This window comes from Trematomus bernacchii, unplaced genomic scaffold (genome assembly GCF_902827165.1).
Source record: "Trematomus bernacchii unplaced genomic scaffold, fTreBer1.1, whole genome shotgun sequence".
Classification (NCBI taxonomy): Eukaryota; Metazoa; Chordata; class Actinopteri; order Perciformes; family Nototheniidae; genus Trematomus; species Trematomus bernacchii.
The window spans coordinates 2,064,806-2,087,898 of record NW_022987625.1 but is presented as its reverse complement, the minus strand read 5'-3'; the positions used below and the strand labels follow the sequence as shown (position 1 = coordinate 2,087,898).

The window sequence follows — 23,093 nt, the reverse complement described above, 5'->3', positions numbered from 1 at the left end:
GAAATCTACAGGCAGTTTCTACTTTGAATCAGTGTCTGTTCAGTGCTGTTGTATCTCCCTACTCAGCGCTTGATCATTTTAAAAATGTACTATTTCCCTTTGCACAATCTATAAAGCTTTAGATTGTGTTTATTTACCTGAGGTTTTCTAACACTGGCATCACAGAACCTGCACTTTGACCAGTTTACCTTGGATGACAGACACATCTGAGTCAGTGTTTGTCCATCAACTGTGAATCCCACAAGGTGTCCTTCTCTGATTGGATGAAGGAAAGGCTTTCCACTACAGTGGCCTGCCCTCCCTGACAGTTAAAAGAACAAGGCAGGCAGGCGGTCGGGTTCTCTCAGAAAAAAACAAGGAGATTCCAACAGGGCTGTCTGAAACTGTGAACATCACAGTTATCTGGGAGCTGGAGTCTTCGGGCCTCTGGTGGCAGTGGATTAGAAAGCCTACTGCTCGGGAAAACACAAAGGAAACGTACACTTCCAAACATAAATTGAACTTCAACTGTTCGCAGGGTTAGACACCTCAAACCGCTCGGACAGAGGTGAAGCTCTCTTGCACAATGTCTCTTGATGTTGTCCCCTCGCTGCTGCTCTTTCTCTTTGTATTTGGGGCGTCCCACGCCTGCCTGCAGGACCGCGCTGAAGCCTACAGGTTCACGGGAGCTGTGTGCCGCCTGACCTACCCTGCTGCTGTTGTTTGTGAGTGGATTTTGTTGTTAACCTCCAAAGTTACCATACTTGATCAAATTAACAATTCTTTTGATAAAAAACAAACAAAAAGATTGCTGTAAAAGGAGTTAATGGGAAACACTTCAATCGTTAATGCAGATTCAATGCTATTAATTCCATATATCTTCATATTCCAGAGGGTAATAACGTTTTTCTTCATTTATTCTCATTAAATATGGAAGTACTAATGAGTTACCAGTTGCTTTGGTGTGTGAATACCCAGCTGTATGCAATGTGTCTGTCCTTAAACAGCATGATGTAACATTCTGTATTTGTGTGACCTACAGTAGTACCTCAACAGCCTCAGGGTGTAATTCACTTTGAAACCATTGTCAGAAACATGGACAGCTGTTAGTAACGTGCATGGTACTTGCAAGTTCATTATAAATACTTATAAACTAAGATTGCAAGTTTACAATCATGCTAACACAGCGGAACATCAAGTAAGTGCAACAGCAAATAGCATGCTATCTCTAATTACTTACTAGTCCAACATCACAAAGCCCAGCATGCATCTGTCCTGTTTTTATGTTGTGAAGCTCTCGCCAATGATAAAGCCAGTCAGAGAAGTAATCTTGTTTGGTGGTGCATGGCTCCTGTTCTGGCACTACTAACCCCCCCCCCTATAGTATAACAACACAGTCTCACGGCATTTCGTGTTATAGTCACAAAATTAATCTATTGATTCGTGTTCACCAACACGATTTTCCCATTTTTTTCGTGTCACACAGAACGATTTTAAAAGCAATGTAAATAATAACAAATTAGAAGGAAAAAGACATTTAAAAAATTACAGATTTAAGTATTCTGACACAGAACGATTTTAGAAGCAATGTATTTCTATTGGTAGTATGTTTCGTGCCTGCACCAAATAATAACAAATTAGAAGGACATTTAAAATAAATAAATACAGATTTCAGTATTCTGAGGCTCTGAGCCATTTATTTTCCTCACAGACGGCAAAAAAACTCAGACATTATACAATTTAAAATAAAAGGGATAGGGTTAGGTTTAGGGTAAGATATTGAGTAAGAACATGTTTTTATGAACCACACAGCTTCTGGTCTTCCAAGACCCGACCGGACAAAAAGACGTGGTGCAGGCACGAAACATACTACCAATAGAAATACATTGCATTTAAAATCGTTCTGTGTGACACGAAAAAAAGGGGAAAATTGTGTTGGTGAACACGAATCAATAGATTAAATTAATTTCGTGACTATAACACGAAATGGCGTGAGACTGGGTTGAGTATAAAGGTAAAGTAGCTACATAATGTTGTTCTAACTGTCTTTGACCAGATGTGTGTTTGTGTGCTGCGGGCAGTGAACGAGAAAACAACCAAAGTGATTGAGGCAGCGTTCCAACATGCCAGATATCCCAGTGTGAAGGGAGAGAAGTCCCTGTTCCTTATAGGCACAGTCATATATGGCCTGGAAAAGTAAGAGGGCACACACAACCATAATACACAGATGGACACGCAAAATGTCATAAAGTCATGTCATGTTTCATCTTTCACCCAGTTTGGAGATTCACAACCTGTCGATTGGTCAGAGTGCATTTCAACTGTATCCAGGGGAAGGGATCTCCATGGAAATAACAAATGTGTCGGCAGTCTTTAAAGGGAGAATCCAGTATGGATACGGCAGCTGGCTGTGAGTCTGTGTGTGACCAGCACCTGAACACTGCAAATCATTCATATTGAGAACACTTCTTTGACATCAGCACTGCAACTCCTGTATGTTGCTCTGTCAGCATGGTGACATCACTTCCTTTGCAAACACATTTTCCCAGTAAATTGATGCGTATTAATATGCCATTTGTATTTCTTTTTTCATGTAGTGTCAGCGTTGAACATTCAATTGACTTTGAAGTCGAATCTCAGATTGATCTCGGAATCAACCCCAAACTCTGTAAGTGCTTTATTTTGTATGTGTGCTCAGGGATTAGGGCTTGAACGTGAGTGCAGTAAAACAATGCTTGAGTCGGCCCCTCAGGGTTCGGAGGGTGACTTCAAAAATGTATTCCATTACAATTTCTAGTTACCTATAAAAAAATCCATCAAAATATAAAAGTAATGTAACCTGATTACTTTCCTTTTTTTTTTTAGATCACCTCAATATCAAATATGCAAATAAATACAAGAGAAAATAGATATCAATAAGATGTTTTTTTGTTGTTCAAGTATTAGCCTACAGAACAGTACAGCTTACAAAGAAGATATAAGATCTGATCATTTTACAACAAACATATGTATATATTGCCTTAAAATTGATTCAATTGGATTTGTCTCATACAAACAGCCTTAAGTTAACACATCATTTTTATTTATGTTGGCAAATCCCAAATATTTTCTCACATTACATTTTTAAAAGGTTTGTTGTATAATTATTCAGTCCTTCAGCAAGGCAGCTGCTGATTCAGTATACTGGAACCTATTTGTTCCAACTGACTAACTTTAAATCTTTCCTTAAACGTCCTCACATCTGTTCTGTTTGTGTGTCCTCTGTCAGACTGTGCAGAGGGGAAGGTGGCAGCAGACACATCGGACTGTTTTCTTAATTTTCACAAACTCAGTCTGCATCTGCAGGGCGACAAAGAGTAAGCAACAAAACTGAACCCTAATGATGTTAACAGCAGTATGCATGATAATGTGTGTCTAACCGTGCTGTGTTTGCTGCCTGGATCAGACCCAACTGGCTGAAGAAGCTCTTCACTGACTTCATCATCTTCACTGTCAAACTGGTAGTAAAGGGACAGGTGAGGACCAAAGAAAATAAATAAAGTATGAATCACTTGCATTGTAGCCAGACTAAATGTTGACATGTCTTCTTATAGTCAGAGTAAAGATAACACTACATTTAATATGTTTTCAAATGCAGATTTGTAAGGAGATCAACAAGGTGGCAAATATACTGGCAGACTTCATACAAGAGAGAGCAGGTGTGTGCACAATGTGTGTGTGTGTGTGTGTGTGTGTGTGTGTGTGTGTGTGTGTGTGTGTGTGTGTATATGTGTGTGTGTGTGTATATATGTGTGTGTGTGTGTGTGTGTGTGTGTGTGTGTGTGTGTGTGTGTGTGTGTGTGTGTGTTTACCTGTATATGTCTGTGCTTACAGAGCAGTTCCTCAGTGATGGAGACATCAGTATGGACATTGGTGTAGCTGCTGCCCCTGTCATCACTGCAAACTACATAGAGTCCTACCACAAGGTAAAGGCCCCTCCACTGCATACAACCTAAGACTAAAGGTAGGGACACACCAAGCTGACACCAAAGAACTGACACAGACGGACCCGACTGTTGTGTCCCTCACGTCTCCTGCATCTTGGCCATGTGTCGCACTGGAACACACCGCAAAGACTTCAGCCGACGGCCAAGAAGCACGTACAAACTGCGCATGCGTGAGTGGCAATAACTCTCCTTACCAGCAGGCGGCGGTAGTGTGTATTCGTCATTCAAAAGAGGCAACAACCGGAAGACAGACTGCGTGATAACCGAGAGAAGAAGAACAGACTGCGTGATATAAACAAACAACAAATAGCGTGTGCGTTCCATGTTCCCTCTACAGCGAGAAGCTCACGGGGCTTTCCCGAACCTGTGTCGAGAGCTGGAGTTAAATGAAACCTCAGATTTGCCTTCTTAATCGTTTGTTTGGTCCCTCACTTCCGTTTCGCTTCTCATGCACTGATTCGCTAGCTGAACAGCCAATCAGAGTGATTTATTTGACCGACAGCCTTTGGCCGATTGCCTCGGCACGGCCGAAAAGACACGACGGTGCGGGACACACCAATCTGAGTAGGGCGACAGGACGCTCATCGTCGGCCTGACATCCATCGACGGCCAAAATCGGCTTGGTGTGACGGGGCTTAAGACTAAGCTGCTTGGTTTTGAAAAAAGTCCATCAATAGATGAAAAGAGAAACTGTTCAACATTGACTGCAGGGTGCTTTGCTAGATTGGCAAATGCAAATGTATGGATATTCCCCAATCAGGAACCTTTGATAAATGGTGAGGTTCATGCTAAACTTAAATCATGGGTTATCGTGCACAGCAGCGCTGACTTAGAAGAGAACAAGAACTCCAGGTGGCGCTCTGGAGAGCAGCCAGGCTGTGGAGGCAGAGAAGGATCAGGATCCCTACCCTTTTGTTTTAAACAGGGCAGATGTGTGTAAATCCTTTAAAAGGGTTAACCCACACAAGGCTCCTGGACCTGATGGCATCCCTGGCCGTGTTCTCAGGGTGTGTGCAGTTCAGCTGGTAGAGGTGTTCACAGACATCTTCAACAGGTCCCTGCTGCAGTCTGTAGTCCCCACATGTCTTAAACACTCCACTATCGTTCCTGTCCCCAAAAAGACAATAATCACCTGCCCCAACGACTACCGCCCAGTAGCACTCACCTCCATCATAATGAAGTGCTTTGAGCGGTTAGTCAAATCATTCATCACCTCCTCCCTCCCGGACTCTCTGGACCCCCTGCAGTTTGCCTATAGAGCTAACAGGTCCACAGACGACGCCATAGCCCTCACCATCCACACTGCCCTCTCACACCTGGACCAGAGGAACACATATGTGAGAATGCTGTTCATTGACTACAGTTCAGCATTCAACACCATTGTGCCCTCCAAGCTGGTCATCACGCTCAGGGACCTCGGGCTCAACAGCGCCCTCTGTGACTGGATCCTGAACTGAAGGATGAACTGAAACATCACATCCTCCACCCTGATCCTCAACTCCGGAGCCCCTTCCCGTCCTAATCTCTGATAGTTACGAGACATCTGGATTACCAGGAAGCAATGGAGAGAGACACACCTCCATCACCATCAGCAGGGCTAGGGTGGAGAGAGCAGCTGTATTAGATTAATAGTAAACAGCAGTGTATAGACTGCAGTCATCTTCAATAGAATTCCAGTTCATTAAAACAACGTTTTGATATAATAATAATCTCCTTGTTTTGAGTATCAATACTTGGTTGTCTTTCTGTTCATCCAATACTTATTGTTTTTTCATAAACCTTCCAGGGGCTGTCCATCTACAAAAACGTTTCTGCTGTCATCAATGAGTCTGTGTTCCACCCCAGTCAGCTGACTGAACACAAGATGCTCTACTTCTGGATCTCAGGTCAGCAGTGAGCAGTACTCTGCCTCTTGAAATGTGGAAGTGCAGGTGCAATAAAATAAAAAGTTATCTTAGATGTGAACTTCTAGACTTCAAATGCATCTAAATAATCTCTTTCCAACTTTTGGTGCCAGTGTATCAAAATGTGTTTCCTGTGTGAGCACCCCAAAGTTTTATGTTAGAAATATATAATACCAGTCTCCAGCACAAAGAAACTTCCAGATGCTAACTTGCATATGTTGGGCAATTAGCATAAGTTGGGTTGAATATGGCATTAAAGGCTATGTAAACAATAGTAAAAAAAAATGGCTTGTGCGATTCAGACAGTTTTGGAGTGTCTTTGGTTCATTGAGGATGCTGGATCAATTCGGACATTTTCAGGATCAAAAATGGCAGTTTTAACCAGAAACAAATACCCTATCTGTACTCTCTGTGGGATGATTTTGACCACCATGAGTTGTACTGCAACCATTGGATATAAAGAGCACAAGATGAAAAGTATTACCTCTACTGAGGACAATTACAGATGAAGCGTCTTATTTTGGACAGTTTAAAGTGCGAGGGTCGTGATCGGTTCATGCACGTTCCGTGATGGCCGGCCGGCCCCCAGTCAGACTTGATACCGCCCCCATGATAAATACATTTAATTATTGTGAAGCCAGCTGCAATGGATCATTGATCCACCAGGGGGTGCAGTGGGGTTCCACACTGGAGTCATGTGAAATCAACTTCTAAATAATAGATGTTGTTTAGTCGGAAAAAACGAACGAGCCGGCTCTCCCGATTTTTAATCCTAATTTAATCATCATCATTGATGTTTATGTTCGCCGAATTGACATGAAATCACTGACAAATATGAATATTCTGTATTCAACTTCATTGAAACGATCAGGATGGGTGTTATTTTTCCCCACAATGACCAAGTCGCTGCAAATGATCCCATGTATTACATGTACATGGCCACATTCTCAACAAAGTTACGTAACGAAACATTCTGTATTCCTTGCTTACTTTTTATTTAATGCTTTATAACAGCTGGAATAGTTCGTTTAGAACAGGCACCTCACTCGCAATCTGCTCCTCCGCAACGCCTACCACCTACCTCCGGCTGAAATTATGAATGTACAGTAAGGCATAGTAATCATAGATAACACGGCAGGGTCCGTTACAGTTTGTTTTCATCTGATTTCAAATATTTCAAATGTCTGAAGTTAATAAATACATTCTCAGTGTTCAAGTCAATAATAGTCATATAAGAAAAGTACTGATCTAATAACAGAGATTTTATAAGGACTTTTCAATGTTCGACATCGCTCATGTGAAATACAGTAAACTGGATGTTGTGGTGCCGAGAGGCGGGGTATCAAAAGTACAAGCTAAACTTTTATTTAGCATCTGAACACACTTGTAAACAACGTGATGCCCGGGAAGCGAAGACCCGGCGGAAACAGCTGGTCTGGTTCACTAAAATGTCCGTGTACAGTATATCTGGTACTAATGTATAGCGGATCTTTGTTAAGATCCATATGTCACGGATAGATATTATATATAGAGATGGGATGGCAGAAGGTGCTATATATATATATATATATAATTCCAAAGCTGGTAAAGACCTTTCAAATTTAGCAATAATAGTCATATAAGAAAAGTACTGATTTGTTCTTGAATATTATAATAAAATAAACACCGGCTGTTGTTATGCCTGCTGTAACGTTTACTTTCTCCGTTCTCCGCTTAAGTAATTATTACTTCCTGGTTAGCTTTCCGCTCGAAATTTAAATCTGAAAATGGCAAAATAACGGAGAAAAAAACGTTCAAAGAGAAGACGACAACAATTGTCACTTGCACTTGTCATTTAGCATCTGAACACACTTGTAAACAACGTGATTCCCGGGAAGCGAAGACCCGGCGGAAACAGCTGGTCTGGTTCACTAAAATGTCCGTGTACAGTATATCTGGTACTAATGTATAGCGGATCTTTGTTAAGATCCATATGTCAGTAGAGATGGGATGGCAGAAGGTGCTATATATATATATATATATATATATATATAATTCCAAAGCTGGTAAAGACCTTTCAAATTTAGCAATAATAGTCATATAAGAAAAGTACTGATTTGTTCTTGAATCAACTTTTTTATGGAAAATGTTTTATGTAATTTTATTTCATTTTAAATAAAATGAAAGACATTCACAGTTAATGTAATTAGATATACATTATTAATGCCATACATTTTTAAATGTAATTAGATATACATTATTAATGCCATACATTTTTGCATAAATATTTATTCAGTATGATAGCTGTCTAACAGAAGTTAAATCCATTTCTCACTTATTCTGACAATGTACTTAACCCCAAATAAAAGAACCCAATAAAAATAGTTGTTAAATAATAGTGAAGTCACGTTGTAATAACAATAACTCATCTCTCTCGGTTTTTTTTGTTTTCTTTGTGTGCTTTGCCAAAAGCCACTGTGTCAAGTGTCCTAGTTGGGTTACCGTAACGAACAGCAGCCGGCTCTCGATTTTTAATCCTAATTTAATCGTTTATGTTCGCCGAATTGACATGAAATCACTGACAAATATGAATATACTGTATTCAACTTCATTAAAATGTTATTAACGTGCCTAAACTCAGTAATTCACTAAAAATTACTGATCCCTCCGCGTCGCGGAGGGATCTTGATCCCTGGGTGTTATTTTTCCCCATAATGACCAAGTCGCTGCAAATTATCCCGCTTATTACATGGCCACATTCTCAACAAAGTAACGACATGACTCCCAATATTAATTAAAATGCTTTTATGGATTTAGAAAATATTTTTATTGATTTAAAACATAGTTCTATGTATTGATTTAAATTTACATGCATCCGCTAAGAAAAATAGTCCGTTGTTACCGTTTTTTAAACAGTCAGAATGAAACGGCAGCTCTCAGCTGTGTGTTCACACTCCTAACTCTGATCTTTCTTTTCCAACAGTTAAGTTAACTGTAGGTTACTCTGAGTGACAAGCTTACAGTTAGTGAAGTAACACTTTTTTTTTGTGAGTCACGACCTCGCTGTTTCATTCTAACATAACGCTCCAAATATGACTGTTTCCACTCGGACTTCAATACAGCAACACCATTGTTTGGTTTCCATGGTAGCGTGTCTCTTTAGTAGCGTGCACTCCTTTCCTGTAAATTACAGGTCCAGCCAGGCAAAACAGTAATATGAAATATGAACGTTAGTTTTTAACTGAAATGATCAAATAAAGTCAAAATGTCACAGTGTTTACAAACATTGACCATACCGTTCACCAGCCCCCCACCCCACTCTTTGTTTAAAACGAATTGGCCATCGGAATGTGTGTGTCCCAACCCCCCCCTGTGATATCTCTTCACAGGGGGGAGAGAGTTAGACGCTCGTGAATTGTCAAGGGGGGGGGGGGGCCTCTCTGCACGGAGGAGCCGCGGAGAAGTGAATCACAGTGATCTGCTATTTTAAAGTAAATTCAACACATATCGACCCTAAATATAGCATATATTAAGAACGAGAAAGTGTTAACATCGTTTTTTGTAAACATATGACCAATGTGCGAGGGTGATGACATCAGAGCATCGTCCTATGGGCTTAGCCCCGGACAGGTACAACAGGTATTCACTCAGAGGGGGGTAGTTACCCATTTACATGTCAAAAAGCAACATACAGTAGGCGGGTGGGGGATGGTGAACGTTTACATTTCTCTACAGCAGTGGTTCCCAAACTTTTTGTGCCCAAGGCACACCAAAGGACAAGTAAAAATCTCAAGGCACACCTATTGTGCGAAATAGCCCTTATAACACGTGTTATCACTCATATCATGTAAAATATCTGTAAATGTGCATAATTATTTACTAATGCCAAATAAAATGTATAGATAGAACAATCAGTGGTTCAAGTTAGTATATTCCTCAGTGTAACATATCCACTAGTTGCAAAGCTTAAACATTTTTATATATTTTTTTATTTTAAGGGAAAGGATGTTTTCACTACTCAGTTTGTCAACTATGTTACGGACAAACTTGATGTCATTACAATCATTTGATTAAGTCCTGCACTTCAAGTAAAATCAAATTTGAAAGGCTCTTGAGTCTATTCTACCATATATCCAAAGATTTTTTAAAGTTTAAAAAATAATTGTATTAAAGTTTTGTTTTTTCATGTGATATGTTCAGCACTGTCATTAAGTTTAGGGATATTTTGTATTATAAAACTACCATACAGGTCATTTTGATAGTTTTAAGAGATGTCATGTAAAACTCCAACCTGTGTAGATATACATTATACTATAAAGGATATCAGAAGCACTATTTTAGATATTTTAAATTTGAAAAAATGAGGTGCAACATAGTTGACAATGAAAGTCAAACATTTGACGCAAATAACATAGTTGACTGGACACATTATTAACCATCAGCACTATGTTAATTTCAAGGCAGAAGTGCAAAATTCCATTGATAATGATGTGTAATGACGTCTACATGTCGTACAAATTGTCAACTAGGTTACCTGTCAACTAAGTTACTACAGTTATTACAGTACTGGGTAACTCAGTTGACAGGTAACCTAGTTGACAATTTCCCTATTTTGACCCATCATTTCAATGGTAGGCCTTGCCTGGATGACCACATGTCATTTTCTTGAACAGGTTAACATCACATTTGCACATATAATTGAATTAAAATCATTAAACAATTGTAAACCATAACAATGTACGTAACATTGTTGATTGTCAATGAGTATATTAATTGACCATGTGCTATTATACATAAAATATTGTAAAAATGTAGAGGTCAATCACCACAGTGTGTTCAAAATGTCTGCCAAAGAGGAACATGGCATCATGTGATGCTGGTGACATGGTATTGGGACAAACAATTTTTGAGTTAAAGGGGGAAGTTCTGTTAGTAACATAGTTGACAGAACTTTTGCGGACATTCATATATTAAGATATTTAAATTATTTAAAGGGGGAAATCAATTAAAAATATGTTATTATTCTTTAGTATTTAGACTTTTGAAATAAATGAATCATTTTTTAAATTTACTTTAATGGTTTTTATTCATTATTTTGAAACCAAGACGCCCTCAACTGAAAAACGGACATAGCAAAAACTGACAATTTAAGAACATCATGACACATTTCAAGCTAAATAAAGCATAGGATGCACATAATGTTTGTGTGATATTATAACATGCTTTCCAATAATAGGCAAAATATGATATTTTTGAAGAAAATAGTTAGAATAATTATAATTATCATCAATGGACATCAATGGACATGGAATGTACCCTAAATTGTAGAATCACTCAGCAGTTACATACACCAAACCTTCCAGTTATATTCCTATCAATATTATGAAGGCTTTTACAGAAGGGTTTGGTCATATATAATTCATAGCCTGAATTATATAACATTTTATACCTAAAAACATGGTGAAAATTGATATTTTAGGGCTGTTGACAGTATTTTCTGATTTATGGAGTGATACAAAGAGATATCCAAAATCCCTTCTGTAAAAGCCTTAGATACTAATATGACTACAAAATGAAACAATAATTTTGATCCTGGCTTTATCCAAAGTTCAGATTTCGGTTCCTGAAATGTGTTAAAATATGCGCATATCTCATGAGATAATGGTTCATTTGGATATTTAAACATGCTATTTCAGAAAACTTGTAATACAAAAAACAATTGCCTTATTGTAAGTAATTAACTGGAGAAATATTTAGCTGATATCTTTAAGTTAAAAATACCCTATTCACCTGGGGTGTCTCGCCTTAATTAGATGTTTGATAAGTGCAGATCACATAGTAAAACACGTACACAGATACATTATTTTGTATTTTTATTAAATTCGACAATGTCAATTTCACTTTCCACTATGTCCACCGTTGTTTTTCACAACCAATGGCAGAACTTTATTGAGGCCTGTAATTAGTCAACTACAGGTCTCTTGAGTCAGTCTTTTTCTTCCAAAAAGCTTGTGACAAGATGTTATTGCTCTTGGGGCATTAAAAACAAGATTTTAACTTTAGTTTTTTATATAATATCTGCATTTTCTATTGTGAAAAACTAAGTCTTAGTTATTTAATATATAGCGCCATCTCCTGGTTAAACCCTGAAATTGGAGAATAGTGGGAGGGCCTAACATTCCTGAATACTGGTCTTTGGCAGGCAACTGACTGGCAGTCGGCAGGAAGCTGTATGCTGGGGTCCAAAATAAGAGGCTCCATCTGTAGTTTCAAATAAATAAGCAATCTGTCCAATCCTAATAATCCAGAGTCCCCTAAATCTTCCAAATCGAGTACAAATGTTGGCATTTCTTGTTAAAACCGACTGCCATTTTGGATACTGAAAATGTTAGAAATGGACTCAGCATCCTCAATAACCCCCAAAACCACTCCAAAATTGTACAAATCGGTGAAGCCATTTTTGAACTCAATGCTAATTAACGCAATTTATTCTAATTGTGCAAAGTGCCCAACATATGCAAGTTAGCATCCGGCAGTTTCTATGTGCTGGGGACCCTACTATACATAAACATTTCTAACATATAACGTTGGGGTACTCATCATTTACGGGTTCACAAAAGTACTTTATGAGCTGGCAACTAGGCTAATCTCAGAGAAGCCAAATATAAATTCAGTAAAATAAATCTAACTTTATGCATCGTCAGTATTTTAGCCAATGAGCAGCAGCGTTAGCAGCAGGGTGGGTCGTGTCTCGGTTGTCACGGTGAAATGGATCTGCTACAGCAGTAACTTGTGTTTAACCCCAGACCAGATTCTGAACCCCATGTTTACTGCTGCACACCATGATGCCCGATTCCAGCTCAACATCTCTGGAGCAGAGCTCAGTGTGAGTACATCAGAGCTGTGAACATACACATGGAAGGATCTGGTATCTGTTCATAAAAGTTAGCTTAGATAGTACCTACAGCATAGAGATGATATGAACCTCACCTATTGGTTCTGCATATGTTAAAACCAGAGTTGGAAAAAGTACTGAGATCCTTTACTTAAGTAAAAGTACTAATAACACACTTCAAAAATACTCCTTTACAAGTAATTGTTGTGAGGTAAAAATGTTGTATCAGCTAAATGTACTCAAGTATCAAAAGTGAACGTACTGATTGTGCAGGATGGCTCTTCTGGGAGTTTTGTATTATAATAGAATATTATTTTATTCAGTTTTTATTATTAGAAAATACATACTAGAGTTTTGTAATGCTGTAAGTTGTCATTGTGGAGCAAGTGTTATACATTGTGTACTACTGAGTAGATTAGTAGTATATATATATATCATATAAACACAAGTTGTTATTTATGTTAAAAGTACCTACTCACTAAATAAATCAACTAAATAAATGTAGTGTAGTACAAAGCACGATATTTACCTTTGAGATGAAGTAGAAGTAGCATAAAATGGTAAAGTACAAGTTCCCCAAAACTATACTTAAGTACTTGAGTGAATGTGTTATATTCCACCATTGGATAAAACTACTGTCTTTAATCTCTCCTCACCAGAACCATGTGATCGCAGATGTTGAAACTTAAGTTTGTGATATTTCATATCTTGTTAAGTCTTACATTACATTAAATGTAATTTCAGGAGCTTTTCAAGACCAATCTCTCCAGTACCATGCCTGAATATTTCAGAAAGGTAATTTGTAAAACCTCTTTATTCCTGCACAATCCAAATACACACATACACACCTTTGTCAGGTGATATTATGTTGTGTTTGTGTGTTCAGTGTCTGCTGGAATCAGGCTCTCCACAGCTCAGAGTGTGGAGTTCATCTGTTCCCTACCTCCACACCTCCACCTTGGATACGAATGTCCGGGGGACGGCCTCCGCTCAGCTGCACTGTGGGGGGGGCGGGGGCTCCAACTCTCTTCTTCCAAGCGGTATTATGCCACTTATTATGTGACGTTACATGTTCATGTGGTTAAAAAAACCTTTGTGACGCATCCTACATACCAAAAGACATTCTCCCTCTCACCCACGGTGGAGTTTCCTCTGTTCTGCAGTGATCTCCAGCTGGGGGAAAGGTAGCCGAAGAGGAGCTTCTGCAGTTGTTGGGGAATATGTGGAAGATTGTAAAGCAGCTCAATAGTCTCAGTTAGTCTTTTGCATCAAAATAGTTAACAAAAAAGGATTACAAAGTTAGCTTGAAATCAATAACAGAATGAAGCATAAATAAAGGCTCAAAGTAATACAAAAACAGCTTATATTGTTGGCTAAAATTCATTGATAAATAGTTGAAAAGTTGAGCGTCTACAAAACTAAACATAGGAGTGCAGTAGTATAAAAAAAAAGACCGATTCCAAGTTCAGGATGATATCCAATGTGCCAACAAGGTTCCATAGGATGTACAATGCCTCTAATGAGTCTCCCTCTGTGAAAGAACCTTCTCTTTAATAATAATATGTTATATGTCTGATGCTCATATGTGAATTTGCTGTACTTCAAGGCATTTGAAAGGAAACAGGTATAGCCAAACAGGTGACTTCTGCTGGCAGACCTTTTTGTATCTGTATGGACTGACAACATTTAAGACCACAACAAAGCGGATGCAGGATATAAGTGGATGCAAGTATACTATTTTGACCTTTTAACTTTTAGCCAACATATCCACATCTCTGAAACATTGAAACATTGACTTTAATAAATGTATTATTTCAACAGATTCCCTATAAGAGTGTTAGTACAATATTAAATATTATTAAAGTATTGTCCCGGCAGAGGCTCAGTCAGTAGGGGCTTGGACCGGTACTTGGAGAGGTCCCAGTTCACATCCTGGGTTAGGGTTAAGGTCACAATACACTCCCCCTGCTTCTAGTACTAGGATGGGTTGAAAGCTGAGACCAAATTTCACTGTGTGCTGTGTGCATGTATGTGTGACATTGGAGAGGGTTTAATCCTTAATCCTAGCATTAAGTTGAACCTGATATTTGTTATTTAAATGTAATGTTAGTGCTTTAAACAAACCTTATACGCAAATGTGTAATTTGTTGACATAATACATTTATTTAAGTCAACGTATCAGTTTTTTCAGTGCAGTTTATCACTTTTAGCGATCACTTATTTGTTATGAAATAACAAATAAGTGAGCCTTAAATTAATACATTTTAAACCATAATGTGACTCACAAAAATACCTGATTAATTAAGAGTTTAATCTACTTTATATTATTATTAAGCCTAACATTCAGACAATAATAACTAAAGGAAAATGGCTCTAACATACCAGTCCCTAATTGCTTATTACATAGCAATTACCAATAATAATATATCAACAGAGTCATTTTAACAAAACATATAACATCCATCCGTAGCATATTTGTATACTCAAGTCCATAGTATATTGCATACTTTCAAGTCCATGTAAGACCAGTACTGAGTGTGTAGGTCTAGTACTATTTGTCTGTAATGATCTGCTGTTCAAAAGGCAGCCTTAGACCAAGAGTCTAGTCCAGGGGTCGGCAACCTTTTTGATATGAAGTGCCATTAAAAGAAAATGTGTTATCAGCGTGCCAACGATCGAGAATTATCAACGGGGGGGGGGGGGGGATTGAGGAGCTTGACGCTCGTGAACTATCAACAGGGGGGGCCTCGCTGCGGGAAAGCCGTGTGTGGACCTGTCAGCACAATTTACATAATTCCGAATTTAACAAACACATTTAAATAATTGGTTGAAACGGCATAATAATAAGGACGATCGTCCGTTCTGTGATTCTCCAGAACACACATGTTATGATATTAGGGTCATGGAGAGTGAGATGAGATCGCTGTCCCTTTAAGAGAGAGAGAGAGGGGTGTGGCTTGTGCATGTGCATGTGTGGATGGTAGAGCGACAGTGAGGGAGCGTGTGTATGTTTCTGGAAGTGAAACGAGGCAGCAGAAAAACAGAGGTCTGTGATGTATTTTGTGAAACAGAAGAACAACTAAATAAATGCAACGGCCTCCCAAGAAGAGCTCGCCTCTCTCCAGTCATTTAAGCTAAAGTGGGTTATTGAACCTGAAGCTTGTTGCTTCTGCCCTGGGAGACGACAGAGAGTCATCCCCCCTGTTTCCTCGACTACGGTCTGGGAGCCGACAGGAAAGTTCAACACACAGATGGCCAGTCCGCCCCTTTGTAGCATATTATTTCAATGAGAGATGAGCAGATCGCCACTGGGCTTTCAACTAAAGACACAGCCACGCAAAAACTGTGGTATTTTTACAGCTCCTTATGGGTACTGCTTTCCTCTGTGGTGAAACGATCAGCCCTGCACCACGGAGGAAAGCGGCAGAAAGTCACCTGGAGTTAAAGAGAGCGGGGCTGCGCTGCGTGCATGGCTTCCTTCTGCAGGTAACGGGGAGACGCGCTCTGGCGGCGGTATCGATCAGGATCCGAAAATACAATTTAAATATTTTGCACACTTATTCCACTTATTCCTAGCGTGCCAGGGGTTGCCGACCCCTGGTCTAGTCCTTTTGTCTAACAGTCAGAGGTGCACGTGACTGAAAGGCTAAGGCTTAGTAGGCTCAGTCTATTGCCTCCAGGAGCAGACATAACTTAGTTATGGGTCTTTCAATGGTACTAGTCTTGGTTTTAACCAGGACACTCCTAACAAGTCCTTTTGAACCAGGAAGGGTCTTAACTACACGTCCCAGGAGCCAAGTGTTCCTCGGTGCGTTCTCATCAACGATGACGACCAGGTCTCCGGGGGTGAAGTTTCTTTTGATTGTATTCCATTTGTTCCGTTCTTGCATCAAAGGAAGGTATTCCCTGGTCCAGCGCTTCCAAAACAGGTCAGCAAGGTATTGCACCTGTTTCCATCTCCTCCGTGAGTACAGATCCTCTCTCTGAAAGAGTCCTGGGGGCGAGATTGGATTTGTTCTTAACTGAAGTAGGTGATTAGGTGTGAGGGGCTCAAGGTCGTTTGGGTCATTTGTCACTGTTGTGATTGGCCTATCGTTCATTATTGCCTCAACCTCACACAAGGCTGTGTGCAGAGCATCATCATCCAATGTTTGTTCCTTCAAGACAGAGTGGAGGATCTTTTTAACCAGTCATATTAGCCTCTCCCACACTCCGCCATGGTGAGCTCCAGAGGGTCCAATCAATTCCTTCTTTGAGTAGTGTTTGCTTGATTTTGTTGTTATCCAGTTGTTTTACAGACTCCTCCAGTTCCTTTTGTGTGCTGATGAAGTTGGTGCCTCGATCTGTTCTGATGCTCTTTATTGTGCCTCGACGACAGATGAATCGACAAAGAGCGTTTATGCATACAGCTGTGACTGGCAACTTCCAGGTGAACAGCACGGCTTACCAGGCAGGTAAAGATTACTCCCCATCTTTTGACATGAGCTCGGCCACGTTTCACCTCGATGGGTCCAAAATAGTCTATGCCTACATGAGTGAAAGGTGGAAGATCAGGGGTTATTCGATCAAGTGGGAGATCAGCCATTTTCTGCTCTCCAGCTCTGGGGCCTCATTTATAAAGGGTGCGTACGCTCAAAAGATGGCGTACGCCAGTTTCTAAGCAATGTTTGCGATTTATAAAAAACAAACTTCACGGGAAAATGTGCGGTCCTCCACGCAAACTCTAACCCATGCGTACGCGGTAAGCACAAAAACGGGAGAGACGAGAAACTGCGACACCGTTGGCAGAAGGAAGAATGGAGAACATTTTTTCAAAATAATACCATAAATAAAATGTTACCTCTCCTGTAGCCTATCATATATGAAGAATTAATTCGCAAAAATTGATTGAAGCCAATCTTAAAATGATTAAACAAACGCCTTTTTGAGACTCCTCAGTGCACACAAAAACGTAACTTGTTGAAATAAATATATACGGATATGTTATTTAAAACCACCTCGAATATGTTGTGTTAATGTTATGAAATGTTTTCTCATAAATGATGCGGTAAGCAGGAGGACAGAATTACGTCTAAACTGAGGCCGTTCTGCATTTCTATAGGTTGTAGATACGAGCATGGTTTTATATACTATCACGTTTAATCGTGTTTTATGCCGTTTGCCAAGACTTGATAAATCGCTCATAAAACACAGGAGGTATGGAAACTAAGAACACCATATATTTGGTAGATTTGGCAGCTGATATTACACAACACATTTGTTTTATTTCATTTAAGTGGTGGGTAGAGTTGCTGCGGGGGGGTTGAGACGCACAGGCTGCAGTGGAGACACAGCGCACAGCTGATTGACAGCTGGAACACAACAATTAATTGACTCCACTCCGCAGGGATCCCCCGATACTTTCTTACAGTTGCTCATCATGGGGGGGGGTCTCCTGTCCCCGGCACAAACACACTGACACACTGCCTGAGGAAGGTTATGTGTATTTTGTCATTAACTTTTTTCGGACCACTTATTTATTTATTTTTGTGACGATCCGACCTCCATGCTGCTACTCTGGTTCAAACTGCATCCACCGTTAAACAATGTGATTTGTCTCCACCTCCCCAAAAGAACCAAAATCTGACTCGGTGTGAGATGTCTTTTTTAGCTGTTCTGTCGTCATTTCCTGCGATCTTCTTCATGCAGTCAGTCAAAATGAATATTAATACTGGGCGTTTCTTTGACTATTTATAGGCAAATATGGGCGTTACGTGAAGCCCGCAAAAGCTGCGCCGCATTTCGAGTTGATTGTGATTTATAAAGGGAAACGGGCATAGGGCGTGCCGCACGCACGTCCTACGCCGGTACGCAGTGTTTTATCAATCGGAAAATGTATGTGTGTATTTATTTGCTTTGTCCTACATAAGCAACCTTCCCACGTGAATCCTACGCAAGGCTTTATAAATGAGGCCTGTAGGCGTCTGCAAAACACACAGTTCTTTATGATCCTCCATGCTGAAGAGTTAGCAGCGGATAGCCAGTAACGTTGATGGAGTTTGGAGAGCATGTGACCTCTTCCTGAGTGATCAACTTGATTATGGATGTGGCTTAGTATCAACTTGGAAATATTAGAATGTTTCGGTAGAATCATTGGATGTTTGACCTCAGTTGGCATAGCCATCTTTCTAGCTCTTCCTCCAACTCTCAGAAGCCCAGCATCAATAATAGGGTCCAGCTTGTATAGGGAGTTTTCCTTTTTCCAGCAAGGCAATTTCCTCTTTGAAATGCTGTCTCTGCTCATGGCAAATAATGGCTTTTTCAGCATTTTCCGTGTCCTCTACTGAAAGTATTAGTGCATTAGCTGTAGGCATTTTGAGCAGAAGCATCTGATCCTTCATTCTCTTTCCTTTATCCTGCTGTGCTCCAAGATCAGTGGAGCAATCTTTTCTTTTTTCTCTCATCTGCAGGAGGATTGTCTTTAATTTCATTATCCATGCAGCAGCTCTTTTTAGGTCATTCCATGAAGAGTAATAGTCCAAGAGCTTGCTTGTTGGAGTTTTTTCCATCTTACATGTGACAATGCTGGTGACAATAGCTTCTTTGCGTACTTCGGGGTCATCTGGAAGGAGAGAACCAAGCTCTTTTGGAATACTTGGCCACTGTGATTCGGATTTCTTCAGTAATTCTGGACCCTGAAGCCATCCTTTTGAACTGTAAAAGGATTCAATGCTCAGACCTCTTGAATCATCATCAGCGGGGTTGTTTTTGGAGTCTACAAACCGCCACTGGTTCACTTTTGTGAGGTTATTAATAACAGCAATCTGGTTTGCCACGAAAGTGTGGAACCTCTTAGTCCTGTTATATCTCTCACAGGCTCCGCCCTCTACTGGACTCTATGGGTACTACCTTATCCTGCGTGCATTCTCCCACTGAGACTTCTATAGACGTAGCCGGCCCAGGGCGGGCCTACCTGAATGCGCGCGCATCACACCGTATAAAAGGAGGCCTCGCCTCCTGACTGCTATCCTTTTTCTCTTCAGCTAAGCGGAAGTGATTCCACAGAAGACGTAAGACGTATTGAAGTGAAAGTAATAGAGAGAGAGTATGGCTGGACCATAGGACCTGCCCGAATTGTCCGAACCTGATTTCAGGAGTCGATCCGCACCCCCTCTGCTTCACGTGTTTGGGGCCCGACCACGCGATGAACGGTATGGGCTCGACGCCGGCGTGCTCGGCCTGCCAGGCGATCCCGCGGCGCACGAGGAGCATCGTGGGCAGCACTTCCTGGAGAAGATTGCCCCGCAGGAGGAGTCGGAGGAGCTGGATCTCGACGTCGTGGCCATGGGCGATTCAGGAAGCGAGGGGACATCGTTCCGGTTCTCCCTGCCGTGGGGCCAGACGGCCCCGGTTCCGATGATCGACGACGAGGACGCCTCGCTATCCGGAGGTCCAACTCTCAGCTCTGCGCGGATGGATTTCCCAGCGGTGATGACTCTGGCGGCGGAGCGTGTAGGTTTACCGCTCCCCCCACCGCTGCCACCGAGGCCTGTAAACCGCCTGAGATCGGGGTTTTATGGCCCGGTGCATCCGGCGCAGCCAACCTTCGTCTCGCCCCAGCTGCCAGAGGTATGGCGGTGTGTGGAGGCGACATGGCAGCAGCCATTTAAAACGAAGGCCTCGTTTTGGCGTGTTGGCGTCTTCCTGATCACCCTCAGGCAGACGCCCCCGCCCTCCCGTCTCAGGACGAGAGCGATTATTCGGACCACGCTGTTAGTCAGATGAGTAATCTGATTTATGGCGTGGCCACCGCAGCAGGGCGGATGATTTCCCTGGCCACAGTGGCGTCTCGTCACGTGTGGCCAGGGCTCACGGCCCTATCTAAAGGAGTCTAGCTTAGCCGCATGCTATCGCTGGCTCCTCCTCAGGCTCCGCTACGTGCCCCCCTCGCATGCCATGCAGAGGAGGGAGCGCAGTACGACAGTGAAGTGGAGGGAGAGGCGCCGGCACGGGGGTCCCGTAGCTGCAGCGCCCTCCACCTCTACGGCCCACCCCGTGGCACCGGCATACCGGCAATCACGGGGAGGGGCTGCCCAACCGAGGCAGGCTCCGCAACAGCAGAGCACCCGGGTGGGGAACTCTATCTTCGCGGAGTTATCTGTCTATTTAATGCCCAGATCCCCGTTAAAACCTTTAAAAAATAAAGATGGTGTTGATCTGTATCCAAGTCTGAGTGTCCTTTGTTTCCACAATACACTTGCACATGTTGATGACTGTACAAATTCCCCATTCGCCGCCCCAGCTATAGCTCCCGTTAGGGAGGAGGCTAGTGGGAGTGCGCAGATGAGAGTGATAAACCGCAGGCAGCACTGTTATAGTGCGATGCGGGTACAGGGACATTATGACCGACGTTTTTCTGTTAGAAAACATTCTATGCCTGAAACTAAGACTCCAAATAATGCTGTTTACCATAGTGGTAGGGGCTGCATTATAGCAACGCCCGCACTTGTAAAGAGGCGCGTGGCGGTGCGTTCAGGGGTCTTAGTAAAACACACTACGCCTGTAAGAACTCCGGTTAAATGCTGTTTTCCATAGTGAGGAAAATAGCATTATGACGGCCCCCCCTCGAGAGCGGGCCACGGTGCGTTCATGGACAGAAGAAGCTCCGATTAATGCCTCTTTCTCTCTAACGGGCCGTCTCCACGGCAGCGTTAAAAAATCTTGAAACGCTTCTGCCCATTCACTTTGAATGGGGTGACGTCACTTTTTTTCGCTTTCGCCGAAATGCATTGTGGGCAGGCGAGCGGAGATTCTCAGGATTTTCAAGATCCAAAGTTGAACAATGTTCAACTTTTGAAGCTGAGGAGGAAGCGTCAGCCAATCAAATCCCGTGTACGCAAATCTGACAGTTCAAGCTCTAGCCAATCAAACGGCGTGTATGCTGGGAGAGATATCCCGCAGATCATTTCCTCATATTCCAAAAAATGGAGGAGAAATTAGCGGTAGCGAATCAATCACCCGGTGCTTTATGACCAGACCTACCGGGATATAAACCGGAGGAGCCAGGCATGGAGGGAGGTGGCAGAGACAGTGGTATGTTTTCGCCTGTTTTGGGGAGTTTATATCCAGTTTACTTCGGGCTTTTTGGCTTCGTATGTCGCGGGCGGGAGATTCATGTGATTGGTTGATCGCAAAAAAATCCCCAAGCTTCAGATACGCCCACCTCCAAGATTTTTTTAACGCTGCCGTGGAGACGGCCCGTAAGAGGAAGCAGCATTATGGCGGAGCGCGCGCTCTCACGGGAGCGTGCCGTGGTGCGTTCAGGTACCTCAGTGGAAAATCTGCCGTTTTTTTCTCTGAGTGGAAACTGCATTATAGCAACGCCCGCACTCATAAAGAGGCGCGTGGCGGTGCGTTCAGGGGCCTTAGTAAAACACAATACGCCTGTAAAGCTCCGGTTAATACTGTTTTCCATAGTGAGGAAAATAGCATTACGAGGGAGCGTGTGCTCACACGTGAGCATACGGCGGTGCGTTCAGGGTCCTCAATAAATAATCGGCCCTTTCTGCTTCGACCCCCCACGGGCGAATCTCCCCTTTACGGGGAGTTTTGCGGCGGAGCGGGTCATCAGAGAGTATCACAGCTTTATAGCTGCGGCCCCACAGCTGAGGGCTTGCCCATTAACACAATGTTATGGGGAATGGAAACTCAACTGTGTACTGACAAGGTGGATGGACAGGACGCTGAAACGGGGCTATTCACTCCAGTTTTGCAGCATCCCACCTCCTGTTATGGGCATGCGAGAGGTAAATCTGTCTTCCCAGGAGGAGATGGGTTTCCTCTCAGCAGAGATTCAGGCTCTGGTGCAGAAACAGGCTGTGTCTGTTGTGCATCCTCAGCACAGAGAGAAGGGTCTTTATTCCATGTATTTCGTGGTTCTCAAGAAAACAGAGGAATTCAGACCTATTCTAGATCTCCGATGCCTGAATCGTCATATTTCCAGCAAAAAATTCCGCATGTTAACTGTGAAACAGTTACTAGGGCTTGTGCAGCCAGGCGATTGGTTCACCACCATCGACCTGAAAGACGCGTACTTTCATGTGGAAATTGTTCCAGAGCACAGAAAGTATCTGCGTTTTGCCTTCCAGGGAACAGCCTACGAATACAACAAGCTGCCGTTCGGTTATTCCCTATCCCCACGCACATTCAGCAAATGTGTGGCCACAGCGCTTCAACCGCTGCGCGCACACGGCATGAGAGTTTTCTTTTACATAGACGACCTCATAGTCATGGCGGGGTCCCGGGAACAGGCAATGTTTTGCACAGCACAGTTGATCACACACCCAACCAAATTAGGTTTTGCGATCAATT

The 23,093-nt window shown here is 42.0% G+C and overlaps 1 protein-coding gene across 1 annotated transcript in view; it reads left to right on the top strand.

Annotated features, from left to right (window-relative positions):
• Positions 1 to 333: 333 nt before the first annotated feature.
• The window catches only part of cetp (cholesteryl ester transfer protein, plasma), a 40,696-nt gene continuing 17,936 nt past the window's right edge, over positions 334 to 23,093 (top strand). The window contains exons 1-12 of the mRNA XM_034132934.1: positions 334 to 704; positions 2,061 to 2,175; positions 2,258 to 2,389; positions 2,577 to 2,647; positions 3,248 to 3,335; positions 3,425 to 3,494; positions 3,617 to 3,677; positions 3,853 to 3,944; positions 5,752 to 5,851; positions 12,655 to 12,734; positions 13,488 to 13,538; positions 13,630 to 13,783. Coding sequence (XP_033988825.1) covers positions 566 to 704; positions 2,061 to 2,175; positions 2,258 to 2,389; positions 2,577 to 2,647; positions 3,248 to 3,335; positions 3,425 to 3,494; positions 3,617 to 3,677; positions 3,853 to 3,944; positions 5,752 to 5,851; positions 12,655 to 12,734; positions 13,488 to 13,538; positions 13,630 to 13,783 — 1,153 coding nt within the window. The 5' untranslated portion in view covers positions 334 to 565. The remainder of the gene's footprint in view (positions 705 to 2,060; positions 2,176 to 2,257; positions 2,390 to 2,576; positions 2,648 to 3,247; positions 3,336 to 3,424; positions 3,495 to 3,616; positions 3,678 to 3,852; positions 3,945 to 5,751; positions 5,852 to 12,654; positions 12,735 to 13,487; positions 13,539 to 13,629; positions 13,784 to 23,093) is intronic.